At 47.5% G+C, this 21,863-nt stretch overlaps 2 protein-coding genes across 2 annotated transcripts in view; both read right to left on the bottom strand.

Moving 5' to 3' along the window:
• The window catches only part of LOC307165075 (uncharacterized protein), a gene marked incomplete at its 5' end in the record, with an annotated part of 21,085 nt that extends 9,743 nt beyond the window's left edge, over positions 1-11,342 (bottom strand). Inside the window, 14 exons of the mRNA XM_079882369.1 lie at positions 108-704; positions 892-1,491; positions 1,670-2,269; positions 2,537-3,136; positions 3,619-4,215; positions 4,403-5,002; positions 5,181-5,780; positions 6,048-6,647; positions 7,130-7,726; positions 7,914-8,513; positions 8,692-9,291; positions 9,546-10,145; positions 10,628-11,224; positions 11,312-11,342. Of these exons, the coding sequence (XP_079738495.1) occupies positions 108-704; positions 892-1,491; positions 1,670-2,269; positions 2,537-3,136; positions 3,619-4,215; positions 4,403-5,002; positions 5,181-5,780; positions 6,048-6,647; positions 7,130-7,726; positions 7,914-8,513; positions 8,692-9,291; positions 9,546-10,145; positions 10,628-11,224; positions 11,312-11,342 (7,819 nt within the window). The remainder of the gene's footprint in view (positions 1-107; positions 705-891; positions 1,492-1,669; positions 2,270-2,536; positions 3,137-3,618; positions 4,216-4,402; positions 5,003-5,180; positions 5,781-6,047; positions 6,648-7,129; positions 7,727-7,913; positions 8,514-8,691; positions 9,292-9,545; positions 10,146-10,627; positions 11,225-11,311) is intronic.
• LOC307164540 (uncharacterized protein) overlaps positions 11,288-21,863 on the bottom strand; it is a 24,418-nt gene continuing 13,842 nt past the window's right edge. Inside the window, exons 17-28 of the mRNA XM_079881476.1 lie at positions 21,142-21,738; positions 20,060-20,659; positions 19,202-19,801; positions 18,424-19,023; positions 17,640-18,236; positions 16,558-17,157; positions 15,701-16,300; positions 14,923-15,522; positions 14,139-14,735; positions 13,057-13,656; positions 12,190-12,789; positions 11,288-12,011 (exon numbers count right to left, since the gene is read on the bottom strand). Of these exons, the coding sequence (XP_079737602.1) occupies positions 11,380-12,011; positions 12,190-12,789; positions 13,057-13,656; positions 14,139-14,735; positions 14,923-15,522; positions 15,701-16,300; positions 16,558-17,157; positions 17,640-18,236; positions 18,424-19,023; positions 19,202-19,801; positions 20,060-20,659; positions 21,142-21,738 (7,223 nt within the window). The 3' untranslated portion in view covers positions 11,288-11,379. The remainder of the gene's footprint in view (positions 12,012-12,189; positions 12,790-13,056; positions 13,657-14,138; positions 14,736-14,922; positions 15,523-15,700; positions 16,301-16,557; positions 17,158-17,639; positions 18,237-18,423; positions 19,024-19,201; positions 19,802-20,059; positions 20,660-21,141; positions 21,739-21,863) is intronic.

Raw genomic sequence — 21,863 nt, 5'->3', positions numbered from 1 at the left:
CCTCTGCTAACATGCATCGCTAACATAAACCGTTTAGTGTCTACGGCACGCTTTGCACGGAGAGCTCAGTGTGCTGTTTTCTAGAGACGTGTGATAATCTGTCTTACCCGCCACAGTAGGTGTCATCGGCTTGACTTGTACAAGCACATTGTTGAGGGAGCTGATAAACTGCTGCTGGACACTGGGAAGGTCAGAGAATTCATTGATGGGCTGTGCATAGGCAGGGTCGTTGGCAATTCTCTGCACCTCTCTGCTCGAATTTCTGGTGCCAATGCCAAAAATCAAGATTCCGCTCTCTTTTAGGGTGGAGGCAGGTGTATCTACGTTATCGCTTGACCGTCCTCCACTGAGGAGGATAAGAATCTGAGGGACACCCTCTTGCTTTCTACTACCCGCAGAGGCGGTGAAGACACTGTCTCTCACGTACTGGAGAGCTGCACCCGTGTTGAGGGGTCTCCCTCCTCTATGCCTCAGACCTCTGACAGTGTTCAGGATCTCCCCTTTTGTTGCGTAGGTATTCAGATAGAAATTGACCTCAGCGTCTCTACTGTACTGCACCACAGAAACACGGTCTCTGTTTGCCTCTATGTTGAATCGCTCCACTACTCGTTGCACAAAATCACGCATAGCTGGGAATGTATTTCTAGTGCCATCTGAACCGTCCAGCAAAAACACTACGTCCTTTCTGGGTATGGCGTCATCAGCTAGGAAAAGAAATCAGCATCATTAACACCAAGTAATTTCAAAACATCTTAAAAATGTCACATTAATTCAACCACCTCATCGACTACCTAAGCTGTGGGTAATGGTCCCACTGCTCATTACTACTTAGGGAGATCAACAAAGCACAGCCTGTGAGCTAGCTGTCATAAAGTTCTGCCATGCACATACCAGTGAGAGTCGGTGAAGTTGGAGTGATGGGCATTGCAACAGCCTGGACAGAGGCCAGCAGCTGCTCTTGGACATTTGGGAGCTCACTGAAGTCGGACACGGACAGAGCATAATTGGGGTCGTATGAGATTCTCTGCAGTTCTCTGCTATCAGAGCCCCTCGATCCAATTCCAAAGGTCAAGACGCCAAGCTCTTTCAGAGAGGAGGCTGCTGCATCAACACTGTCGAATGACCTTCCCCCGCTAAGCAAGATCAGTATCTGCGGCACACCCTCCAACCGCCTGCTGCCGGAGGAGGCAGTAAATACATTGTCTCTGACGTACTGGAGAGCTGCCCCCGTGTAGAGGGGTCTTCCTCCTTTGTGTCTCAGACCTCTGACACGGTCAAGAACCTCTTCCTTTGTCGTGTAGCTATTTAGATAGAAATGGACCTCGGCTTCTCTACTGTACTGCACCACAGAAACACGGTCCCTGTTTGCCTCTATGGTGTATTGCTCCACTACTCTCTGCACAAAATCACGCATAGCTGGGAAAGAATTCCTAGTGCCATCTGAACCGTCCAGCAGAAACACTATGTCCTTTCTGGGTGTGACGTAATCAGCTAGGAGGAGGGAAAACAGCATCATTAACACCAAGTAATGTGCATAACGTTCATAAACCTTCAGAATGACACATCGGTTCATCACCTCATTAACTCTCTGAGCTACGGTTAAAAAAAGTAGGGACATCATGAAGAAAAACAAGACACAGCGTATTGTAAAGTACTGCAACGCACGTACCGGTAACAGTCTGTGAAGTTGGAGTGATGGGAATGGAAACAGCCTTGACAGAGGCCAGCAGCTGCTCTTGGACATTTGGAAGCTCACTGAAGTCGGACACGGACAGAGCATAATTGGGGTCGTATGAAATTCTCTGCAATTCTCTGCTATCAGAGCCCCTCGATCCTATTCCAAAAGTCAAGATGCCAAGCTCTTTCAGAGAGGAGGCTGCTGCCTCAACACTGTCAAATGACCTTCCCCCGCTAAGCAAAACCAGTATCTGCGGCACACCCTCCACCCGTCTGCTGCCGGAGGAGGCAGTAAAGACATTGTCTATGACGTACTGGAGCGCTGCCCCCGTGTAGAGGGGTCTGCCTCCTTTGTGCCGCAGACCTCTGACACTGTCAAGAATTTTTTCCTTTGTCTTGAACGTGTTTAGATAGAAATGGGCCTCTGGGTCTCTGCTGTACTGGACCACAGAAACTTGATCTCTGTTCTCAGCTACTTCCAATTTCTCCACCATTCTTTGCACAAATTCTTTCATTGCTGGGAACCCATTCCTAGTGGCATCCGATCCATCCAGCAGGAAGACAACATCTCTCCTCTGTCTACGGCCCTCAGCTAAAAACATACATATTCGTGGGTCAGGTGGGGGACATTGTAAGGAGAGAAAAAACAAAAAAACAAAAAAAAAACACAATGCTTTACACACTTGGTCATACTTTTTGTGTTTTCGATATCGCGTCACCTCCCGTAAAGTTTTACTCTTCAGGAAGAAATACATCTCCTTCGCAACTCATTAGAACTAGAGGAACAATATGGCACATTTCTCTACGACCATAATAAAAGGAGAGGAATTACAGGAAGCCGGTTTGGCTTTTTTCTTACCTATCGTCGTGGTGGTGATAGACGTTTCCTCTACAAAGACCGTGTTAATGTTGGTGAAAAGCTCCTGTTGGACACTGGGAAGGTCAGCAAAGTCACTCACTGAGAGTGCATAACTAGGCTCATTGGAGATCTTCTGGAGTTCCCTGCTGTCTGAGCTCCTCGACCCTATCGCAAAGATAAGCACTCCCAGCTCTTTCAGGGATGAGGCTGGTGTGTCAACATTATCAAATGACTTTCCACCACTCAGCAGAATCAGTAACTGGGGCACACCTTCTACAAGTCTGCTTCCAGAGGAGGCAGTGAAGACATTGTCCCTCACGTACTGCAGAGCTGCCCCTGTGTTGAGGGGTCTCCCTCCTTTGTGCATCAGACCCCTGAGCGTGTCAAGCACGTCCTCCTTTCTTGAGTATGTGTTAAGATAGAAATGGGCCTCTGGATCTCTGCTGTACTGGACCACAGACACATGGTCTCCTTTCTCAGACACATTCAGTCTCTCCACCATCCTCTCAACAAAGTCACGCATTGCAGGGAAAGAGCTCCTTGTGCCATCTGAACCATCCAGCAGGAACACTACATCCCTCCTAGCCATCCTTCGCTCAGCTATGGGTAATGGAATGGAACACAAAGTCACGTGAGCCCTGGGTATCTGATATTGTCTGTGGGTGTGTGTGTGCTCTAGTCGGCAACTGCAAAAGGGAAAAAACGCTCCTATCCTTTCAGCTAGTTTACAGCCAATCTAACAGTCAAATGTTATTACTGTCTGCTAAAATAGCATCTAATTTTGGTCAGAGTAAAACTGCCTAAACTTACTGAATGCGGCAAAATGAGGTCTATAATTTAAAGGATATTTTCATCAAAAGACAAAAACTGTGCCTAAAACTGACGAACGAACGAATAAACAAACACATTAAAACTCAACACTGCTTAACACCCCAGGGAGTTCAAACCCATCGCTTGTTAGGCTAATTTCCCCCGCCTCTGCTAACATGCATCGCTAACATAAACCGTTTAGTGTCTACGGCACGCTTTGCACGGAGAGCTCAGTGTGCTGTTTTCTAGAGACGTGTGATAATCTGTCTTACCCGCCACAGTAGGTGTCATCGGCTTGACTTGTACAAGCACATTGTTGAGGGAGCTGATAAACTGCTGCTGGACACTGGGAAGGTCAGAGAATTCATTGATGGGCTGTGCATAGGCAGGGTCGTTGGCAATTCTCTGCACCTCTCTGCTCGAATTTCTGGTGCCAATGCCAAAAATCAAGATTCCGCTCTCTTTTAGGGTGGAGGCAGGTGTATCTACGTTATCGCTTGACCGTCCTCCACTGAGGAGGATAAGAATCTGAGGGACACCCTCTTGCTTTCTACTACCCGCAGAGGCGGTGAAGACACTGTCTCTCACGTACTGGAGAGCTGCACCCGTGTTGAGGGGTCTCCCTCCTCTATGCCTCAGACCTCTGACAGTGTTCAGGATCTCCCCTTTTGTTGCGTAGGTATTCAGATAGAAATTGACCTCAGCGTCTCTACTGTACTGCACCACAGAAACACGGTCTCTGTTTGCCTCTATGTTGAATCGCTCCACTACTCGTTGCACAAAATCACGCATAGCTGGGAATGTATTTCTAGTGCCATCTGAACCGTCCAGCAAAAACACTACGTCCTTTCTGGGTATGGCGTCATCAGCTAGGAAAAGAAATCAGCATCATTAACACCAAGTAATTTCAAAACATCTTAAAAATGTCACATTAATTCAACCACCTCATCGACTACCTAAGCTGTGGGTAATGGTCCCACTGCTCATTACTACTTAGGGAGATCAACAAAGCACAGCCTGTGAGCTAGCTGTCATAAAGTTCTGCCATGCACATACCAGTGAGAGTCGGTGAAGTTGGAGTGATGGGCATTGCAACAGCCTGGACAGAGGCCAGCAGCTGCTCTTGGACATTTGGGAGCTCACTGAAGTCGGACACGGACAGAGCATAATTGGGGTCGTATGAGATTCTCTGCAGTTCTCTGCTATCAGAGCCCCTCGATCCAATTCCAAAGGTCAAGACGCCAAGCTCTTTCAGAGAGGAGGCTGCTGCATCAACACTGTCGAATGACCTTCCCCCGCTAAGCAAGATCAGTATCTGCGGCACACCCTCCAACCGCCTGCTGCCGGAGGAGGCAGTAAATACATTGTCTCTGACGTACTGGAGAGCTGCCCCCGTGTAGAGGGGTCTTCCTCCTTTGTGTCTCAGACCTCTGACACGGTCAAGAACCTCTTCCTTTGTCGTGTAGCTATTTAGATAGAAATGGACCTCGGCTTCTCTACTGTACTGCACCACAGAAACACGGTCCCTGTTTGCCTCTATGGTGTATTGCTCCACTACTCTCTGCACAAAATCACGCATAGCTGGGAAAGAATTCCTAGTGCCATCTGAACCGTCCAGCAGAAACACTATGTCCTTTCTGGGTGTGACGTAATCAGCTAGGAGGAGGGAAAACAGCATCATTAACACCAAGTAATGTGCATAACGTTCATAAACCTTCAGAATGACACATCGGTTCATCACCTCATTAACTCTCTGAGCTACGGTTAAAAAAAGTAGGGACATCATGAAGAAAAACAAGACACAGCGTATTGTAAAGTACTGCAACGCACGTACCGGTAACAGTCTGTGAAGTTGGAGTGATGGGAATGGAAACAGCCTTGACAGAGGCCAGCAGCTGCTCTTGGACATTTGGGAGCTCACTGAAGTCGGACACGGACAGAGCATAATTGGTGTCGTATGAAATTCTCTGCAATTCTCTGCTATCAGAGCCCCTCGATCCTATTCCAAAAGTCAAGATGCCAAGCTCTTTCAGAGAGGAGGCTGCTGCCTCAACACTGTCAAATGACCTTCCCCCGCTAAGCAAAACCAGTATCTGCGGCACACCCTCCACCCGTCTGCTGCCGGAGGAGGCAGTAAAGACATTGTCTATGACGTACTGGAGCGCTGCCCCCGTGTAAAGGGGTCTGCCTCCTTTGTGCCGCAGACCTCTGACACTGTCAAGAATTTTTTCCTTTGTCTTGAACGTGTTTAGATAGAAATGGGCCTCTGGGTCTCTGCTGTACTGGACCACAGAAACTTGATCTCTGTTCTCAGCTACTTCCAATTTCTCCACCATTCTTTGCACAAATTCTTTCATTGCTGGGAACCCATTCCTAGTGGCATCCGATCCATCCAGCAGGAAGACAACATCTCTCCTCTGTCTACGGCCCTCAGCTAAAAACATACATATTCGTGGGTCAGGTGGGGGACATTGTAAGGAGAGAAAAAACAAAAAAACAAAAAAAAAACACAATGCTTTACACACTTGGTCATACTTTTTGTGTTTTCGATATCGCGTCACCTCCCGTAAAGTTTTACTCTTCAGGAAGAAATACATCTCCTTCGCAACTCATTAGAACTAGAGGAACAATATGGCACATTTCTCTACGACCATAATAAAAGGAGAGGAATTACAGGAAGCCGGTTTGGCTTTTTTCTTACCTATCGTCGTGGTGGTGATAGACGTTTCCTCTACAAAGACCGTGTTAATGTTGGTGAAAAGCTCCTGTTGGACACTGGGAAGGTCAGCAAAGTCACTCACTGAGAGTGCATAACTAGGCTCATTGGAGATCTTCTGGAGTTCCCTGCTGTCTGAGCTCCTCGACCCTATCGCAAAGATAAGCACTCCCAGCTCTTTCAGGGATGAGGCTGGTGTGTCAACATTATCAAATGACTTTCCACCACTCAGCAGAATCAGTAACTGGGGCACACCTTCTACAAGTCTGCTTCCAGAGGAGGCAGTGAAGACATTGTCCCTCACGTACTGCAGAGCTGCCCCTGTGTTGAGGGGTCTCCCTCCTTTGTGCATCAGACCCCTGAGCGTGTCAAGCACGTCCTCCTTTCTTGAGTATGTGTTAAGATAGAAATGGGCCTCTGGATCTCTGCTGTACTGGACCACAGACACATGGTCTCCTTTCTCAGACACATTCAGTCTCTCCACCATCCTCTCAACAAAGTCACGCATTGCAGGGAAAGAGCTCCTTGTGCCATCTGAACCATCCAGCAGGAACACTACATCCCTCCTAGCCATCCTTCGCTCAGCTATGGGTAATGGAATGGAACACAAAGTCACGTGAGCCCATGGTATCTGATATTGTCTGTGGGTGTGTGTGTGCTCTAGTCGGCAACTGCAAAAGGGAAAAAACGCTCCTATCCTTTCAGCTAGTTTACAGCCAATCTAACAGTCAAATGTTATTACTGTCTGCTAAAATAGCATCTAATTTTGGTCAGAGTAAAACTGCCTAAACTTACTGAATGCGGCAAAATGAGGTCTATAATTTAAAGGATATTTTCATCAAAAGACAAAAACTGTGCCTAAAACTGACGAACGAACGAATAAACAAACACATTAAAACTCAACACTGCTTAACACCCCAGGGAGTTCAAACCCATCGCTTGTTAGGCTAATTTCCCCCGCCTCTGCTAACATGCATCGCTAACATAAACCGTTTAGTGTCTACGGCACGCTTTGCACGGAGAGCTCAGTGTGCTGTTTTCTAGAGACGTGTGATAATCTGTCTTACCCGCCACAGTAGGTGTCATCGGCTTGACTTGTACAAGCACATTGTTGAGGGAGCTGATAAACTGCTGCTGGACACTGGGAAGGTCAGAGAATTCATTGATGGGCTGTGCATAGGCAGGGTCGTTGGCAATTCTCTGCACCTCTCTGCTCGAATTTCTGGTGCCAATGCCAAAAATCAAGATTCCGCTCTCTTTTAGGGTGGAGGCAGGTGTATCTACGTTATCGCTTGACCGTCCTCCACTGAGGAGGATAAGAATCTGAGGGACACCCTCTTGCTTTCTACTACCCGCAGAGGCGGTGAAGACACTGTCTCTCACGTACTGGAGAGCTGCACCCGTGTTGAGGGGTCTCCCTCCTCTATGCCTCAGACCTCTGACAGTGTTCAGGATCTCCCCTTTTGTTGCGTAGGTATTCAGATAGAAATTGACCTCAGCGTCTCTACTGTACTGCACCACAGAAACACGGTCTCTGTTTGCCTCTATGTTGAATCGCTCCACTACTCGTTGCACAAAATCACGCATAGCTGGGAATGTATTTCTAGTGCCATCTGAACCGTCCAGCAAAAACACTACGTCCTTTCTGGGTATGGCGTCATCAGCTAGGAAAAGAAATCAGCATCATTAACACCAAGTAATTTCAAAACATCTTAAAAATGTCACATTAATTCAACCACCTCATCGACTACCTAAGCTGTGGGTAATGGTCCCACTGCTCATTACTACTTAGGGAGATCAACAAAGCACAGCCTGTGAGCTAGCTGTCATAAAGTTCTGCCATGCACATACCAGTGAGAGTCGGTGAAGTTGGAGTGATGGGCATTGCAACAGCCTGGACAGAGGCCAGCAGCTGCTCTTGGACATTTGGGAGCTCACTGAAGTCGGACACGGACAGAGCATAATTGGGGTCGTATGAGATTCTCTGCAGTTCTCTGCTATCAGAGCCCCTCGATCCAATTCCAAAGGTCAAGACGCCAAGCTCTTTCAGAGAGGAGGCTGCTGCATCAACACTGTCGAATGACCTTCCCCCGCTAAGCAAGATCAGTATCTGCGGCACACCCTCCAACCGCCTGCTGCCGGAGGAGGCAGTAAATACATTGTCTCTGACGTACTGGAGAGCTGCCCCCGTGTAGAGGGGTCTTCCTCCTTTGTGTCTCAGACCTCTGACACGGTCAAGAACCTCTTCCTTTGTCGTGTAGCTATTTAGATAGAAATGGACCTCGGCTTCTCTACTGTACTGCACCACAGAAACACGGTCCCTGTTTGCCTCTATGGTGTATTGCTCCACTACTCTCTGCACAAAATCACGCATAGCTGGGAAAGAATTCCTAGTGCCATCTGAACCGTCCAGCAGAAACACTATGTCCTTTCTGGGTGTGACGTAATCAGCTAGGAGGAGGGAAAACAGCATCATTAACACCAAGTAATGTGCATAACGTTCATAAACCTTCAGAATGACACATCGGTTCATCACCTCATTAACTCTCTGAGCTACGGTTAAAAAAAGTAGGGACATCATGAAGAAAAACAAGACACAGCGTATTGTAAAGTACTGCAACGCACGTACCGGTAACAGTCTGTGAAGTTGGAGTGATGGGAATGGAAACAGCCTTGACAGAGGCCAGCAGCTGCTCTTGGACATTTGGGAGCTCACTGAAGTCGGACACGGACAGAGCATAATTGGGGTCGTATGAAATTCTCTGCAATTCTCTGCTATCAGAGCCCCTCGATCCTATTCCAAAAGTCAAGATGCCAAGCTCTTTCAGAGAGGAGGCTGCTGCCTCAACACTGTCAAATGACCTTCCCCCGCTAAGCAAAACCAGTATCTGCGGCACACCCTCCACCCGTCTGCTGCCGGAGGAGGCAGTAAAGACATTGTCTATGACGTACTGGAGCGCTGCCCCCGTGTAAAGGGGTCTGCCTCCTTTGTGCCGCAGACCTCTGACACTGTCAAGAATTTTTTCCTTTGTCTTGAACGTGTTTAGATAGAAATGGGCCTCTGGGTCTCTGCTGTACTGGACCACAGAAACTTGATCTCTGTTCTCAGCTACTTCCAATTTCTCCACCATTCTTTGCACAAATTCTTTCATTGCTGGGAACCCATTCCTAGTGGCATCCGATCCATCCAGCAGGAAGACAACATCTCTCCTCTGTCTACGGCCCTCAGCTAAAAACATACATATTCGTGGGTCAGGTGGGGGACATTGTAAGGAGAGAAAAAAAAAAAAAAAAAAAAAAAAAACACAATGCTTTACACACTTGGTCATACTTTTTGTGTTTTCGATATCGCGTCACCTCCTGTAAAGTTTTACACTATCTCCTTCGCAACTCATTAGAACTAGAGGAACAATATGGCACATTTCTCTACGACTATAATAAAAGGAGAGGAATTACAGGAAGCCGGTTTGGCTTTTTTCTTACCTATCGTCGTGGTGGTGATAGACGTTTCCTCTACAAAGACCGTGTTAATGTTGGTGAAAAGCTCCTGTTGGACACTGGGAAGGTCAGCAAAGTCACTCACTGAGAGTGCATAACTAGGCTCATTGGAGATCTTCTGGAGTTCCCTGCTGTCTGAGCTCCTCGACCCTATCGCAAAGATAAGCACTCCCAGCTCTTTCAGGGATGAGGCTGGTGTGTCAACATTATCAAATGACTTTCCACCACTCAGCAGAATCAGTATCTGGGGCACACCTTCTACAAGTCTGCTTCCAGAGGAGGCAGTGAAGACATTGTCCCTCACGTACTGCAGAGCTGCCCCTGTGTTGAGGGGTCTCCCTCCTTTGTGCATCAGACCCCTGAGCGTGTCAAGCACGTCCTCCTTTCTTGAGTATGTGTTAAGATAGAAATGGGCCTCTGGATCTCTGCTGTACTGGACCACAGACACATGGTCTCCTTTCTCAGACACATTCAGTCTCTCCACCATCCTCTCAACAAAGTCACGCATTGCAGGGAAAGAGCTCCTTGTGCCATCTGAACCATCCAGCAGGAACACTACATCCCTCCTAGCCATCCTTCGCTCAGCTATGGGTAATGGAATGGAACACAAAGTCACGTGAGCCCTGGGTATCTGATATTGTCTGTGGGTGTGTGTGTGCTCTAGTCGGCAACTGCAAAAGGGAAAAAACGCTCCTATCCTTTCAGCTAGTTTACAGCCAATCTAACAGTCAAATGTTATTACTGTCTGCTAAAATAGCATCTAATTTTGGTCAGAGTAAAACTGCCTAAACTTACTGAATGCGGCAAAATGAGGTCTATAATTTAAAGGATATTTTCATCAAAAGACAAAAACTGTGCCTAAAACTGACGAACGAACGAATAAACAAACACATTAAAACTCAACACTGCTTAACACCCCAGGGAGTTCAAACCCATCGCTTGTTAGGCTAATTTCCCCCGCCTCTGCTAACATGCATCGCTAACATAAACCGTTTAGTGTCTACGGCACGCTTTGCACGGAGAGCTCAGTGTGCTGTTTTCTAGAGACGTGTGATAATCTGTCTTACCCGCCACAGTAGGTGTCATCGGCTTGACTTGTACAAGCACATTGTTGAGGGAGCTGATAAACTGCTGCTGGACACTGGGAAGGTCAGAGAATTCATTGATGGGCTGTGCATAGGCAGGGTCGTTGGCAATTCTCTGCACCTCTCTGCTCGAATTTCTGGTGCCAATGCCAAAAATCAAGATTCCGCTCTCTTTTAGGGTGGAGGCAGGTGTATCTACGTTATCGCTTGACCGTCCTCCACTGAGGAGGATAAGAATCTGAGGGACACCCTCTTGCTTTCTACTACCCGCAGAGGCGGTGAAGACACTGTCTCTCACGTACTGGAGAGCTGCACCCGTGTTGAGGGGTCTCCCTCCTCTATGCCTCAGACCTCTGACAGTGTTCAGGATCTCCCCTTTTGTTGCGTAGGTATTCAGATAGAAATTGACCTCAGCGTCTCTACTGTACTGCACCACAGAAACACGGTCTCTGTTTGCCTCTATGTTGAATCGCTCCACTACTCGTTGCACAAAATCACGCATAGCTGGGAATGTATTTCTAGTGCCATCTGAACCGTCCAGCAAAAACACTACGTCCTTTCTGGGTATGGCGTCATCAGCTAGGAAAAGAAATCAGCATCATTAACACCAAGTAATTTCAAAACATCTTAAAAATGTCACATTAATTCAACCACCTCATCGACTACCTAAGCTGTGGGTAATGGTCCCACTGCTCATTACTACTTAGGGAGATCAACAAAGCACAGCCTGTGAGCTAGCTGTCATAAAGTTCTGCCATGCACATACCAGTGAGAGTCGGTGAAGTTGGAGTGATGGGCATTGCAACAGCCTGGACAGAGGCCAGCAGCTGCTCTTGGACATTTGGGAGCTCACTGAAGTCGGACACGGACAGAGCATAATTGGGGTCGTATGAGATTCTCTGCAGTTCTCTGCTATCAGAGCCCCTCGATCCAATTCCAAAGGTCAAGACGCCAAGCTCTTTCAGAGAGGAGGCTGCTGCATCAACACTGTCGAATGACCTTCCCCCGCTAAGCAAGATCAGTATCTGCGGCACACCCTCCAACCGCCTGCTGCCGGAGGAGGCAGTAAATACATTGTCTCTGACGTACTGGAGAGCTGCCCCCGTGTAGAGGGGTCTTCCTCCTTTGTGTCTCAGACCTCTGACACGGTCAAGAACCTCTTCCTTTGTCGTGTAGCTATTTAGATAGAAATGGACCTCGGCTTCTCTACTGTACTGCACCACAGAAACACGGTCCCTGTTTGCCTCTATGGTGTATTGCTCCACTACTCTCTGCACAAAATCACGCATAGCTGGGAAAGAATTCCTAGTGCCATCTGAACCGTCCAGCAGAAACACTATGTCCTTTCTGGGTGTGACGTAATCAGCTAGGAGGAGGGAAAACAGCATCATTAACACCAAGTAATGTGCATAACGTTCATAAACCTTCAGAATGACACATCGGTTCATCACCTCATTAACTCTCTGAGCTACGGTTAAAAAAAGTAGGGACATCATGAAGAAAAACAAGACACAGCGTATTGTAAAGTACTGCAACGCACGTACCGGTAACAGTCTGTGAAGTTGGAGTGATGGGAATGGAAACAGCCTTGACAGAGGCCAGCAGCTGCTCTTGGACATTTGGAAGCTCACTGAAGTCGGACACGGACAGAGCATAATTGGGGTCGTATGAAATTCTCTGCAATTCTCTGCTATCAGAGCCCCTCGATCCTATTCCAAAAGTCAAGATGCCAAGCTCTTTCAGAGAGGAGGCTGCTGCCTCAACACTGTCAAATGACCTTCCCCCGCTAAGCAAAACCAGTATCTGCGGCACACCCTCCACCCGTCTGCTGCCGGAGGAGGCAGTAAAGACATTGTCTATGACGTACTGGAGCGCTGCCCCCGTGTAAAGGGGTCTGCCTCCTTTGTGCCGCAGACCTCTGACACTGTCAAGAATTTTTTCCTTTGTCTTGAACGTGTTTAGATAGAAATGGGCCTCTGGGTCTCTGCTGTACTGGACCACAGAAACTTGATCTCTGTTCTCAGCTACTTCCAATTTCTCCACCATTCTTTGCACAAATTCTTTCATTGCTGGGAACCCATTCCTAGTGGCATCCGATCCATCCAGCAGGAAGACAACATCTCTCCTCTGTCTACGGCCCTCAGCTAAAAACATACATATTCGTGGGTCAGGTGGGGGACATTGTAAGGAGAGAAAAAACAAAAAAACAAAAAAAAAACACAATGCTTTACACACTTGGTCATACTTTTTGTGTTTTCGATATCGCGTCACCTCCCGTAAAGTTTTACTCTTCAGGAAGAAATACATCTCCTTCGCAACTCATTAGAACTAGAGGAACAATATGGCACATTTCTCTACGACCATAATAAAAGGAGAGGAATTACAGGAAGCCGGTTTGGCTTTTTTCTTACCTATCGTCGTGGTGGTGATAGACGTTTCCTCTACAAAGACCGTGTTAATGTTGGTGAAAAGCTCCTGTTGGACACTGGGAAGGTCAGCAAAGTCACTCACTGAGAGTGCATAACTAGGCTCATTGGAGATCTTCTGGAGTTCCCTGCTGTCTGAGCTCCTCGACCCTATCGCAAAGATAAGCACTCCCAGCTCTTTCAGGGATGAGGCTGGTGTGTCAACATTATCAAATGACTTTCCACCACTCAGCAGAATCAGTAACTGGGGCACACCTTCTACAAGTCTGCTTCCAGAGGAGGCAGTGAAGACATTGTCCCTCACGTACTGCAGAGCTGCCCCTGTGTTGAGGGGTCTCCCTCCTTTGTGCATCAGACCCCTGAGCGTGTCAAGCACGTCCTCCTTTCTTGAGTATGTGTTAAGATAGAAATGGGCCTCTGGATCTCTGCTGTACTGGACCACAGACACATGGTCTCCTTTCTCAGACACATTCAGTCTCTCCACCATCCTCTCAACAAAGTCACGCATTGCAGGGAAAGAGCTCCTTGTGCCATCTGAACCATCCAGCAGGAACACTACATCCCTCCTAGCCATCCTTCGCTCAGCTATGGGTAATGGAATGGAACACAAAGTCACGTGAGCCCTGGGTATCTGATATTGTCTGTGGGTGTGTGTGTGCTCTAGTCGGCAACTGCAAAAGGGAAAAAACGCTCCTATCCTTTCAGCTAGTTTACAGCCAATCTAACAGTCAAATGTTATTACTGTCTGCTAAAATAGCATCTAATTTTGGTCAGAGTAAAACTGCCTAAACTTACTGAATGCGGCAAAATGAGGTCTATAATTTAAAGGATATTTTCATCAAAAGACAAAAACTGTGCCTAAAACTGACGAACGAACGAATAAACAAACACATTAAAACTCAACACTGCTTAACACCCCAGGGAGTTCAAACCCATCGCTTGTTAGGCTAATTTCCCCCGCCTCTGCTAACATGCATCGCTAACATAAACCGTTTAGTGTCTACGGCACGCTTTGCACGGAGAGCTCAGTGTGCTGTTTTCTAGAGACGTGTGATAATCTGTCTTACCCGCCACAGTAGGTGTCATCGGCTTGACTTGTACAAGCACATTGTTGAGGGAGCTGATAAACTGCTGCTGGACACTGGGAAGGTCAGAGAATTCATTGATGGGCTGTGCATAGGCAGGGTCGTTGGCAATTCTCTGCACCTCTCTGCTCGAATTTCTGGTGCCAATGCCAAAAATCAAGATTCCGCTCTCTTTTAGGGTGGAGGCAGGTGTATCTACGTTATCGCTTGACCGTCCTCCACTGAGGAGGATAAGAATCTGAGGGACACCCTCTTGCTTTCTACTACCCGCAGAGGCGGTGAAGACACTGTCTCTCACGTACTGGAGAGCTGCACCCGTGTTGAGGGGTCTCCCTCCTCTATGCCTCAGACCTCTGACAGTGTTCAGGATCTCCCCTTTTGTTGCGTAGGTATTCAGATAGAAATTGACCTCAGCGTCTCTACTGTACTGCACCACAGAAACACGGTCTCTGTTTGCCTCTATGTTGAATCGCTCCACTACTCGTTGCACAAAATCACGCATAGCTGGGAATGTATTTCTAGTGCCATCTGAACCGTCCAGCAAAAACACTACGTCCTTTCTGGGTATGGCGTCATCAGCTAGGAAAAGAAATCAGCATCATTAACACCAAGTAATTTCAAAACATCTTAAAAATGTCACATTAATTCAACCACCTCATCGACTACCTAAGCTGTGGGTAATGGTCCCACTGCTCATTACTACTTAGGGAGATCAACAAAGCACAGCCTGTGAGCTAGCTGTCATAAAGTTCTGCCATGCACATACCAGTGAGAGTCGGTGAAGTTGGAGTGATGGGCATTGCAACAGCCTGGACAGAGGCCAGCAGCTGCTCTTGGACATTTGGGAGCTCACTGAAGTCGGACACGGACAGAGCATAATTGGGGTCGTATGAGATTCTCTGCAGTTCTCTGCTATCAGAGCCCCTCGATCCAATTCCAAAGGTCAAGACGCCAAGCTCTTTCAGAGAGGAGGCTGCTGCATCAACACTGTCGAATGACCTTCCCCCGCTAAGCAAGATCAGTATCTGCGGCACACCCTCCAACCGCCTGCTGCCGGAGGAGGCAGTAAATACATTGTCTCTGACGTACTGGAGAGCTGCCCCCGTGTAGAGGGGTCTTCCTCCTTTGTGTCTCAGACCTCTGACATGGTCAAGAACCTCTTCCTTTGTCGTGTAGCTATTTAGATAGAAATGGACCTCGGCTTCTCTACTGTACTGCACCACAGAAACACGGTCCCTGTTTGCCTCTATGGTGTATTGCTCCACTACTCTCTGCACAAAATCACGCATAGCTGGGAAAGAATTCCTAGTGCCATCTGAACCGTCCAGCAGAAACACTATGTCCTTTCTGGGTGTGACGTAATCAGCTAGGAGGAGGGAAAGCAGCATCATTAACACCAAGTAATGTGCATAACGTTCATAAACCTTCAGAATGACACATCGGTTCATCACCTCATTAACTCTCTGAGCTACGGTTAAAAAAAGTAGGGACATCATGAAGAAAAACAAGACACAGCGTATTGTAAAGTACTGCAACGCACGTACCGGTAACAGTCTGTGAAGTTGGAGTGATGGGAATGGAAACAGCCTTGACAGAGGCCAGCAGCTGCTCTTGGACATTTGGAAGCTCACTGAAGTCGGACACGGACAGAGCATAATTGGGGTCGTATGAAATTCTCTGCAATTCTCTGCTATCAGAGCCCCTCGATCCTATTCCAAAAGTCAAGATGCCAAGCTCTTTCAGAGAGGAGGCTGCTGCCTCAACACTGTCAAATGACCTTCCCCCGCTAAGCAAAACCAGTATCTGCGGCACACCCTCCACCCGTCTGCTGCCGGAGGAGGCAGTAAAGACATTGTCTATGACGTACTGGAGCGCTGCCCCCGTGTAAAGGGGTCTGCCTCCTTTGTGCCGCAGACCTCTGACACTGTCAAGAATTTTTTCCTTTGTCTTGAACGTGTTTAGATAGAAATGGGCCTCTGGGTCTCTGCTGTACTGGACCACAGAAACTTGATCTCTGTTCTCAGCTACTTCCAATTTCTCCACCATTCTTTGCACAAATTCTTTCATTGCTGGGAACCCATTCCTAGTGGCATCCGATCCATCCAGCAGGAAGACAACATCTCTCCTCTGTCTACGGCCCTCAGCTAAAAACATACATATTCGTGGGTCAGGTGGGGGACATTGTAAGGAGAGAAAAAAAAAAAAAAACACAATGCTTTACACACTTGGTCATACTTTTTGTGTTTTCGATATCGCATCACCTCCTGTAAAGTTTTACTCTTCAGGAAGAAATACATCTCCTTCGCAACTCATTAGAACTAGAGGAACAATATGGCACATTTCTCTACGACCATAATAAAAGGAGAGGAATTACAGGAAGCCGGTTTGGCTTTTTTCTTACCTATCGTCGTGGTGGTGATAGACGTTTCCTCTACAAAGACCGTGTTAATGTTGGTGAAAAGCTCCTGTTGGACACTGGGAAGGTCAGCAAAGTCACTCACTGAGAGTGCATAACTAGGCTCATTGGAGATCTTCTGGAGTTCCCTGCTGTCTGAGCTCCTCGACCCTATCGCAAAGATAAGCACTCCCAGCTCTTTCAGGGATGAGGCTGGTGTGTCAACATTATCAAATGACTTTCCACCACTCAGCAGAATCAGTAACTGGGGCACACCTTCTACAAGTCTGCTTCCAGAGGAGGCAGTGAAGACATTGTCCCTCACGTACTGCAGAGCTGCCCCTGTGTTGAGGGGTCTCCCTCCTTTGTGCATCAGACCCCTGAGCGTGTCAAGCACGTCCTCCTTTCTTGAGTATGTGTTAAGATAGAAATGGGCCTCTGGATCTCTGCTGTACTGGACCACAGACACATGGTCTCCTTTCTCAGACACATTCAGTCTCTCCACCATCCTCTCAACAAAGTCACGCATTGCAGGGAAAGAGCTCCTTGTGCCATCTGAACCATCCAGCAGGAACACTACATCCCTCTTAGCCATCCTTCGCTCAGCTATGGGTAATGGAATGGAACACAAAGTCACGTGAGCCCTGGGTATCTGATATTGTCTGTGGGTGTGTGTGTGCTCTAGTCGGCAACTGCAAAAGGGAAAAAACGCTCCTATCCTTTTAGCTAGTTTACAGCCAATCTAACAGTCAAATGTTATTACTGTCTGCTAAAATAGCATCTAATTTTGGTCAGAGTAAAACTGCCTAAACTTACTGAATGCGGCAAAATGAGGTCTATAATTTAAAGGATATTTTCATCAAAAGACAAAAACTGTGCCTAAAACTGACGAACGAACGAATAAACAAACACATTAAAACTCAACACTGCTTAACACCCCAGGGAGTTCAAACCCATCGCTTGTTAGGCTAATTTCCCCCGCCTCTGCTAACATGCATCGCTAACATAAACCGTTTAGTGTCTACGGCACGCTTTGCACGGAGAGCTCAGTGTGCTGTTTTCTAGAGACGTGTGATAATCTGTCTTACCCGCCACAGTAGGTGTCATCGGCTTGACTTGTACAAGCACATTGTTGAGGGAGCTGATAAACTGCTGCTGGACACTGGGAAGGTCAGAGAATTCATTGATGGGCTGTGCATAGGCAGGGTCGTTGGCAATTCTCTGCACCTCTCTGCTCGAATTTCTGGTGCCAATGCCAAAAATCAAGATTCCGCTCTCTTTTAGGGTGGAGGCAGGTGTATCTACGTTATCGCTTGACCGTCCTCCACTGAGGAGGATAAGAATCTGAGGGACACCCTCTTGCTTTCTACTACCCGCAGAGGCGGTGAAGACACTGTCTCTCACGTACTGGAGAGCTGCACCCGTGTTGAGGGGTCTCCCTCCTCTATGCCTCAGACCTCTGACAGTGTTCAGGATCTCCCCTTTTGTTGCGTAGGTATTCAGATAGAAATTGACCTCAGCGTCTCTACTGTACTGCACCACAGAAACACGGTCTCTGTTTGCCTCTATGTTGAATCGCTCCACTACTCGTTGCACAAAATCACGCATAGCTGGGAATGTATTTCTAGTGCCATCTGAACCGTCCAGCAAAAACACTACGTCCTTTCTGGGTATGGCGTCATCAGCTAGGAAAAGAAATCAGCATCATTAACACCAAGTAATTTCAAAACATCTTAAAAATGTCACATTAATTCAACCACCTCATCGACTACCTAAGCTGTGGGTAATGGTCCCACTGCTCATTACTACTTAGGGAGATCAACAAAGCACAGCCTGTGAGCTAGCTGTCATAAAGTTCTGCCATGCACATACCAGTGAGAGTCGGTGAAGTTGGAGTGATGGGCATTGCAACAGCCTGGACAGAGGCCAGCAGCTGCTCTTGGACATTTGGGAGCTCACTGAAGTCGGACACGGACAGAGCATAATTGGGGTCGTATGAGATTCTCTGCAGTTCTCTGCTATCAGAGCCCCTCGATCCAATTCCAAAGGTCAAGACGCCAAGCTCTTTCAGAGAGGAGGCTGCTGCATCAACACTGTCGAATGACCTTCCCCCGCTAAGCAAGATCAGTATCTGCGGCACACCCTCCAACCGCCTGCTGCCGGAGGAGGCAGTAAATACATTGTCTCTGACGTACTGGAGAGCTGCCCCCGTGTAGAGGGGTCTTCCTCCTTTGTGTCTCAGACCTCTGACACGGTCAAGAACCTCTTCCTTTGTCGTGTAGCTATTTAGATAGAAATGGACCTCGGCTTCTCTACTGTACTGCACCACAGAAACACGGTCCCTGTTTGCCTCTATGGTGTATTGCTCCACTACTCTCTGCACAAAATCACGCATAGCTGGGAAAGAATTCCTAGTGCCATCTGAACCGTCCAGCAGAAACACTATGTCCTTTCTGGGTGTGACGTAATCAGCTAGGAGGAGGGAAAACAGCATCATTAACACCAAGTAATGTGCATAACGTTCATAAACCTTCAGAATGACACATCGGTTCATCACCTCATTAACTCTCTGAGCTACGGTTAAAAAAAGTAGGGACATCATGAAGAAAAACAAGACACAGCGTATTGTAAAGTACTGCAACGCACGTACCGGTAACAGTCTGTGAAGTTGGAGTGATGGGAATGGAAACAGCCTTGACAGAGGCCAGCAGCTGCTCTTGGACATTTGGAAGCTCACTGAAGTCGGACACGGACAGAGCATAATTGGGGTCGTATGAAATTCTCTGCAATTCTCTGCTATCAGAGCCCCTCGATCCTATTCCAAAAGCCAAGATGCCAAGCTCTTTCAGAGAGGAGGCTGCTGCCTCAACACTGTCAAATGACCTTCCCCCGCTAAGCAAAACCAGTATCTGCGGCACACCCTCCACCCGTCTGCTGCCGGAGGAGGCAGTAAAGACATTGTCTATGACGTACTGGAGCGCTGCCCCCGTGTAAAGGGGTCTGCCTCCTTTGTGCCGCAGACCTCTGACACTGTCAAGAATTTTTTCCTTTGTCTTGAACGTGTTTAGATAGAAATGGGCCTCTGGGTCTCTGCTGTACTGGACCACAGAAACTTGATCTCTGTTCTCAGCTACTTCCAATTTCTCCACCATTCTTTGCACAAATTCTTTCATTGCTGGGAACCCATTCCTAGTGGCATCCGATCCATCCAGCAGGAAGACAACATCTCTCCTCTGTCTACGGCCCTCAGCTAAAAACATACATATTCGTGGGTCAGGTGGGGGACATTGTAAGGAGAGAAAAACAAAAAAAAAACACAATGCTTTACACACTTGGTCATACTTTTTGTGTTTTCGATATCGCGTCACCTCCTGTAAAGTTTTACTCTTCAGGAAGAAATACATCTCCTTCGCAACTCATTAGAACTAGAGGAACAATATGGCACATTTCTCTACGACCATAATAAAAGGAGAGGAATTACAGGAAGCCGGTTTGGCTTTTTTCTTACCTATCGTCGTGGTGGTGATAGACGTTTCCTCTACAAAGACCGTGTTAATGTTGGTGAAAAGCTCCTGTTGGACACTGGGAAGGTCAGCAAAGTCACTCACTGAGAGTGCATAACTAGGCTCATTGGAGATCTTCTGGAGTTCCCTGCTGTCTGAGCTCCTCGACCCTATCGCAAAGATAAGCACTCCCAGCTCTTTCAGGGATGAGGCTGGTGTGTCAACATTATCAAATGACTTTCCACCACTCAGCAGAATCAGTAACTGGGGCACACCTTCTACAAGTCTGCTTCCAGAGGAGGCAGTGAAGACATTGTCCCTCACGTACTGCAGAGCTGCCCCTGTGTTGAGGGGTCTCCCTCCTTTGTGCATCAGACCCCTGAGCGTGTCAAGCACGTCCTCCTTTCTTGAGTATGTGTTAAGATAGAAATGGGCCTCTGGATCTCTGCTGTACTGGACCACAGACACATGGTCTCCTTTCTCAGACACATTCAGTCTCTCCACCATCCTCTCAACAAAGTCACGCATTGCAGGGAAAGAGCTCCTTGTGCCATCTGAACCATCCAGCAGGAACACTACATCCCTCCTAGCCATCCTTCGCTCAGCTATGGGTAATGGAATGGAACACAAAGTCACGTGAGCCCTGGGTATCTGATATTGTCTGTGGGTGTGTGTGTGCTCTAGTCGGCAACTGCAAAAGGGAAAAAACGCTCCTATCCTTTTAGCTAGTTTACAGCCAATCTAACAGTCAAATGTTATTACTGTCTGCTAAAATAGCATCTAATTTTGGTCAGAGTAAAACTGCCTAAACTTACTGAATGCGGCAAAATGAGGTCTATAATTTAAAGGATATTTTCATCAAAAGACAAAAACTGTGCCTAAAACTGACGAACGAACGAATAAACAAACACATTAAAACTCAACACTGCTTAACACCCCAGGGAGTTCAAACCCATCGCTTGTTAGGCTAATTTCCCCCGCCTCTGCTAACATGCATCGCTAACATAAACCGTTTAGTGTCTACGGCACGCTTTGCACGGAGAGCTCAGTGTGCTGTTTTCTAGAGACGTGTGATAATCTGTCTTACCCGCCACAGTAGGTGTCATCGGCTTGACTTGTACAAGCACATTGTTGAGGGAGCTGATAAACTGCTGCTGGACACTGGGAAGGTCAGAGAATTCATTGATGGGCTGTGCATAGGCAGGGTCGTTGGCAATTCTCTGCACCTCTCTGCTCGAATTTCTGGTGCCAATGCCAAAAATCAAGATTCCGCTCTCTTTTAGGGTGGAGGCAGGTGTATCTACGTTATCGCTTGACCGTCCTCCACTGAGGAGGATAAGAATCTGAGGGACACCCTCTTGCTTTCTACTACCCGCAGAGGCGGTGAAGACACTGTCTCTCACGTACTGGAGAGCTGCACCCGTGTTGAGGGGTCTCCCTCCTCTATGCCTCAGACCTCTGACAGTGTTCAGGATCTCCCCTTTTGTTGCGTAGGTATTCAGATAGAAATTGACCTCAGCGTCTCTACTGTACTGCACCACAGAAACACGGTCTCTGTTTGCCTCTATGTTGAATCGCTCCACTACTCGTTGCACAAAATCACGCATAGCTGGGAATGTATTTCTAGTGCCATCTGAACCGTCCAGCAAAAACACTACGTCCTTTCTGGGTATGGCGTCATCAGCTAGGAAAAGAAATCAGCATCATTAACACCAAGTAATTTCAAAACATCTTAAAAATGTCACATTAATTCAACCACCTCATCGACTACCTAAGCTGTGGGTAATGGTCCCACTGCTCATTACTACT

The sequence above is a fragment of the Squalius cephalus genome (assembly GCF_949319135.1).
Source record: "Squalius cephalus genome assembly, chromosome: 9".
NCBI lineage: Eukaryota > Metazoa > Chordata > Actinopteri > Cypriniformes > Leuciscidae > Squalius > Squalius cephalus.
This window is presented reverse-complemented; position numbering and strand designations above follow the sequence as displayed.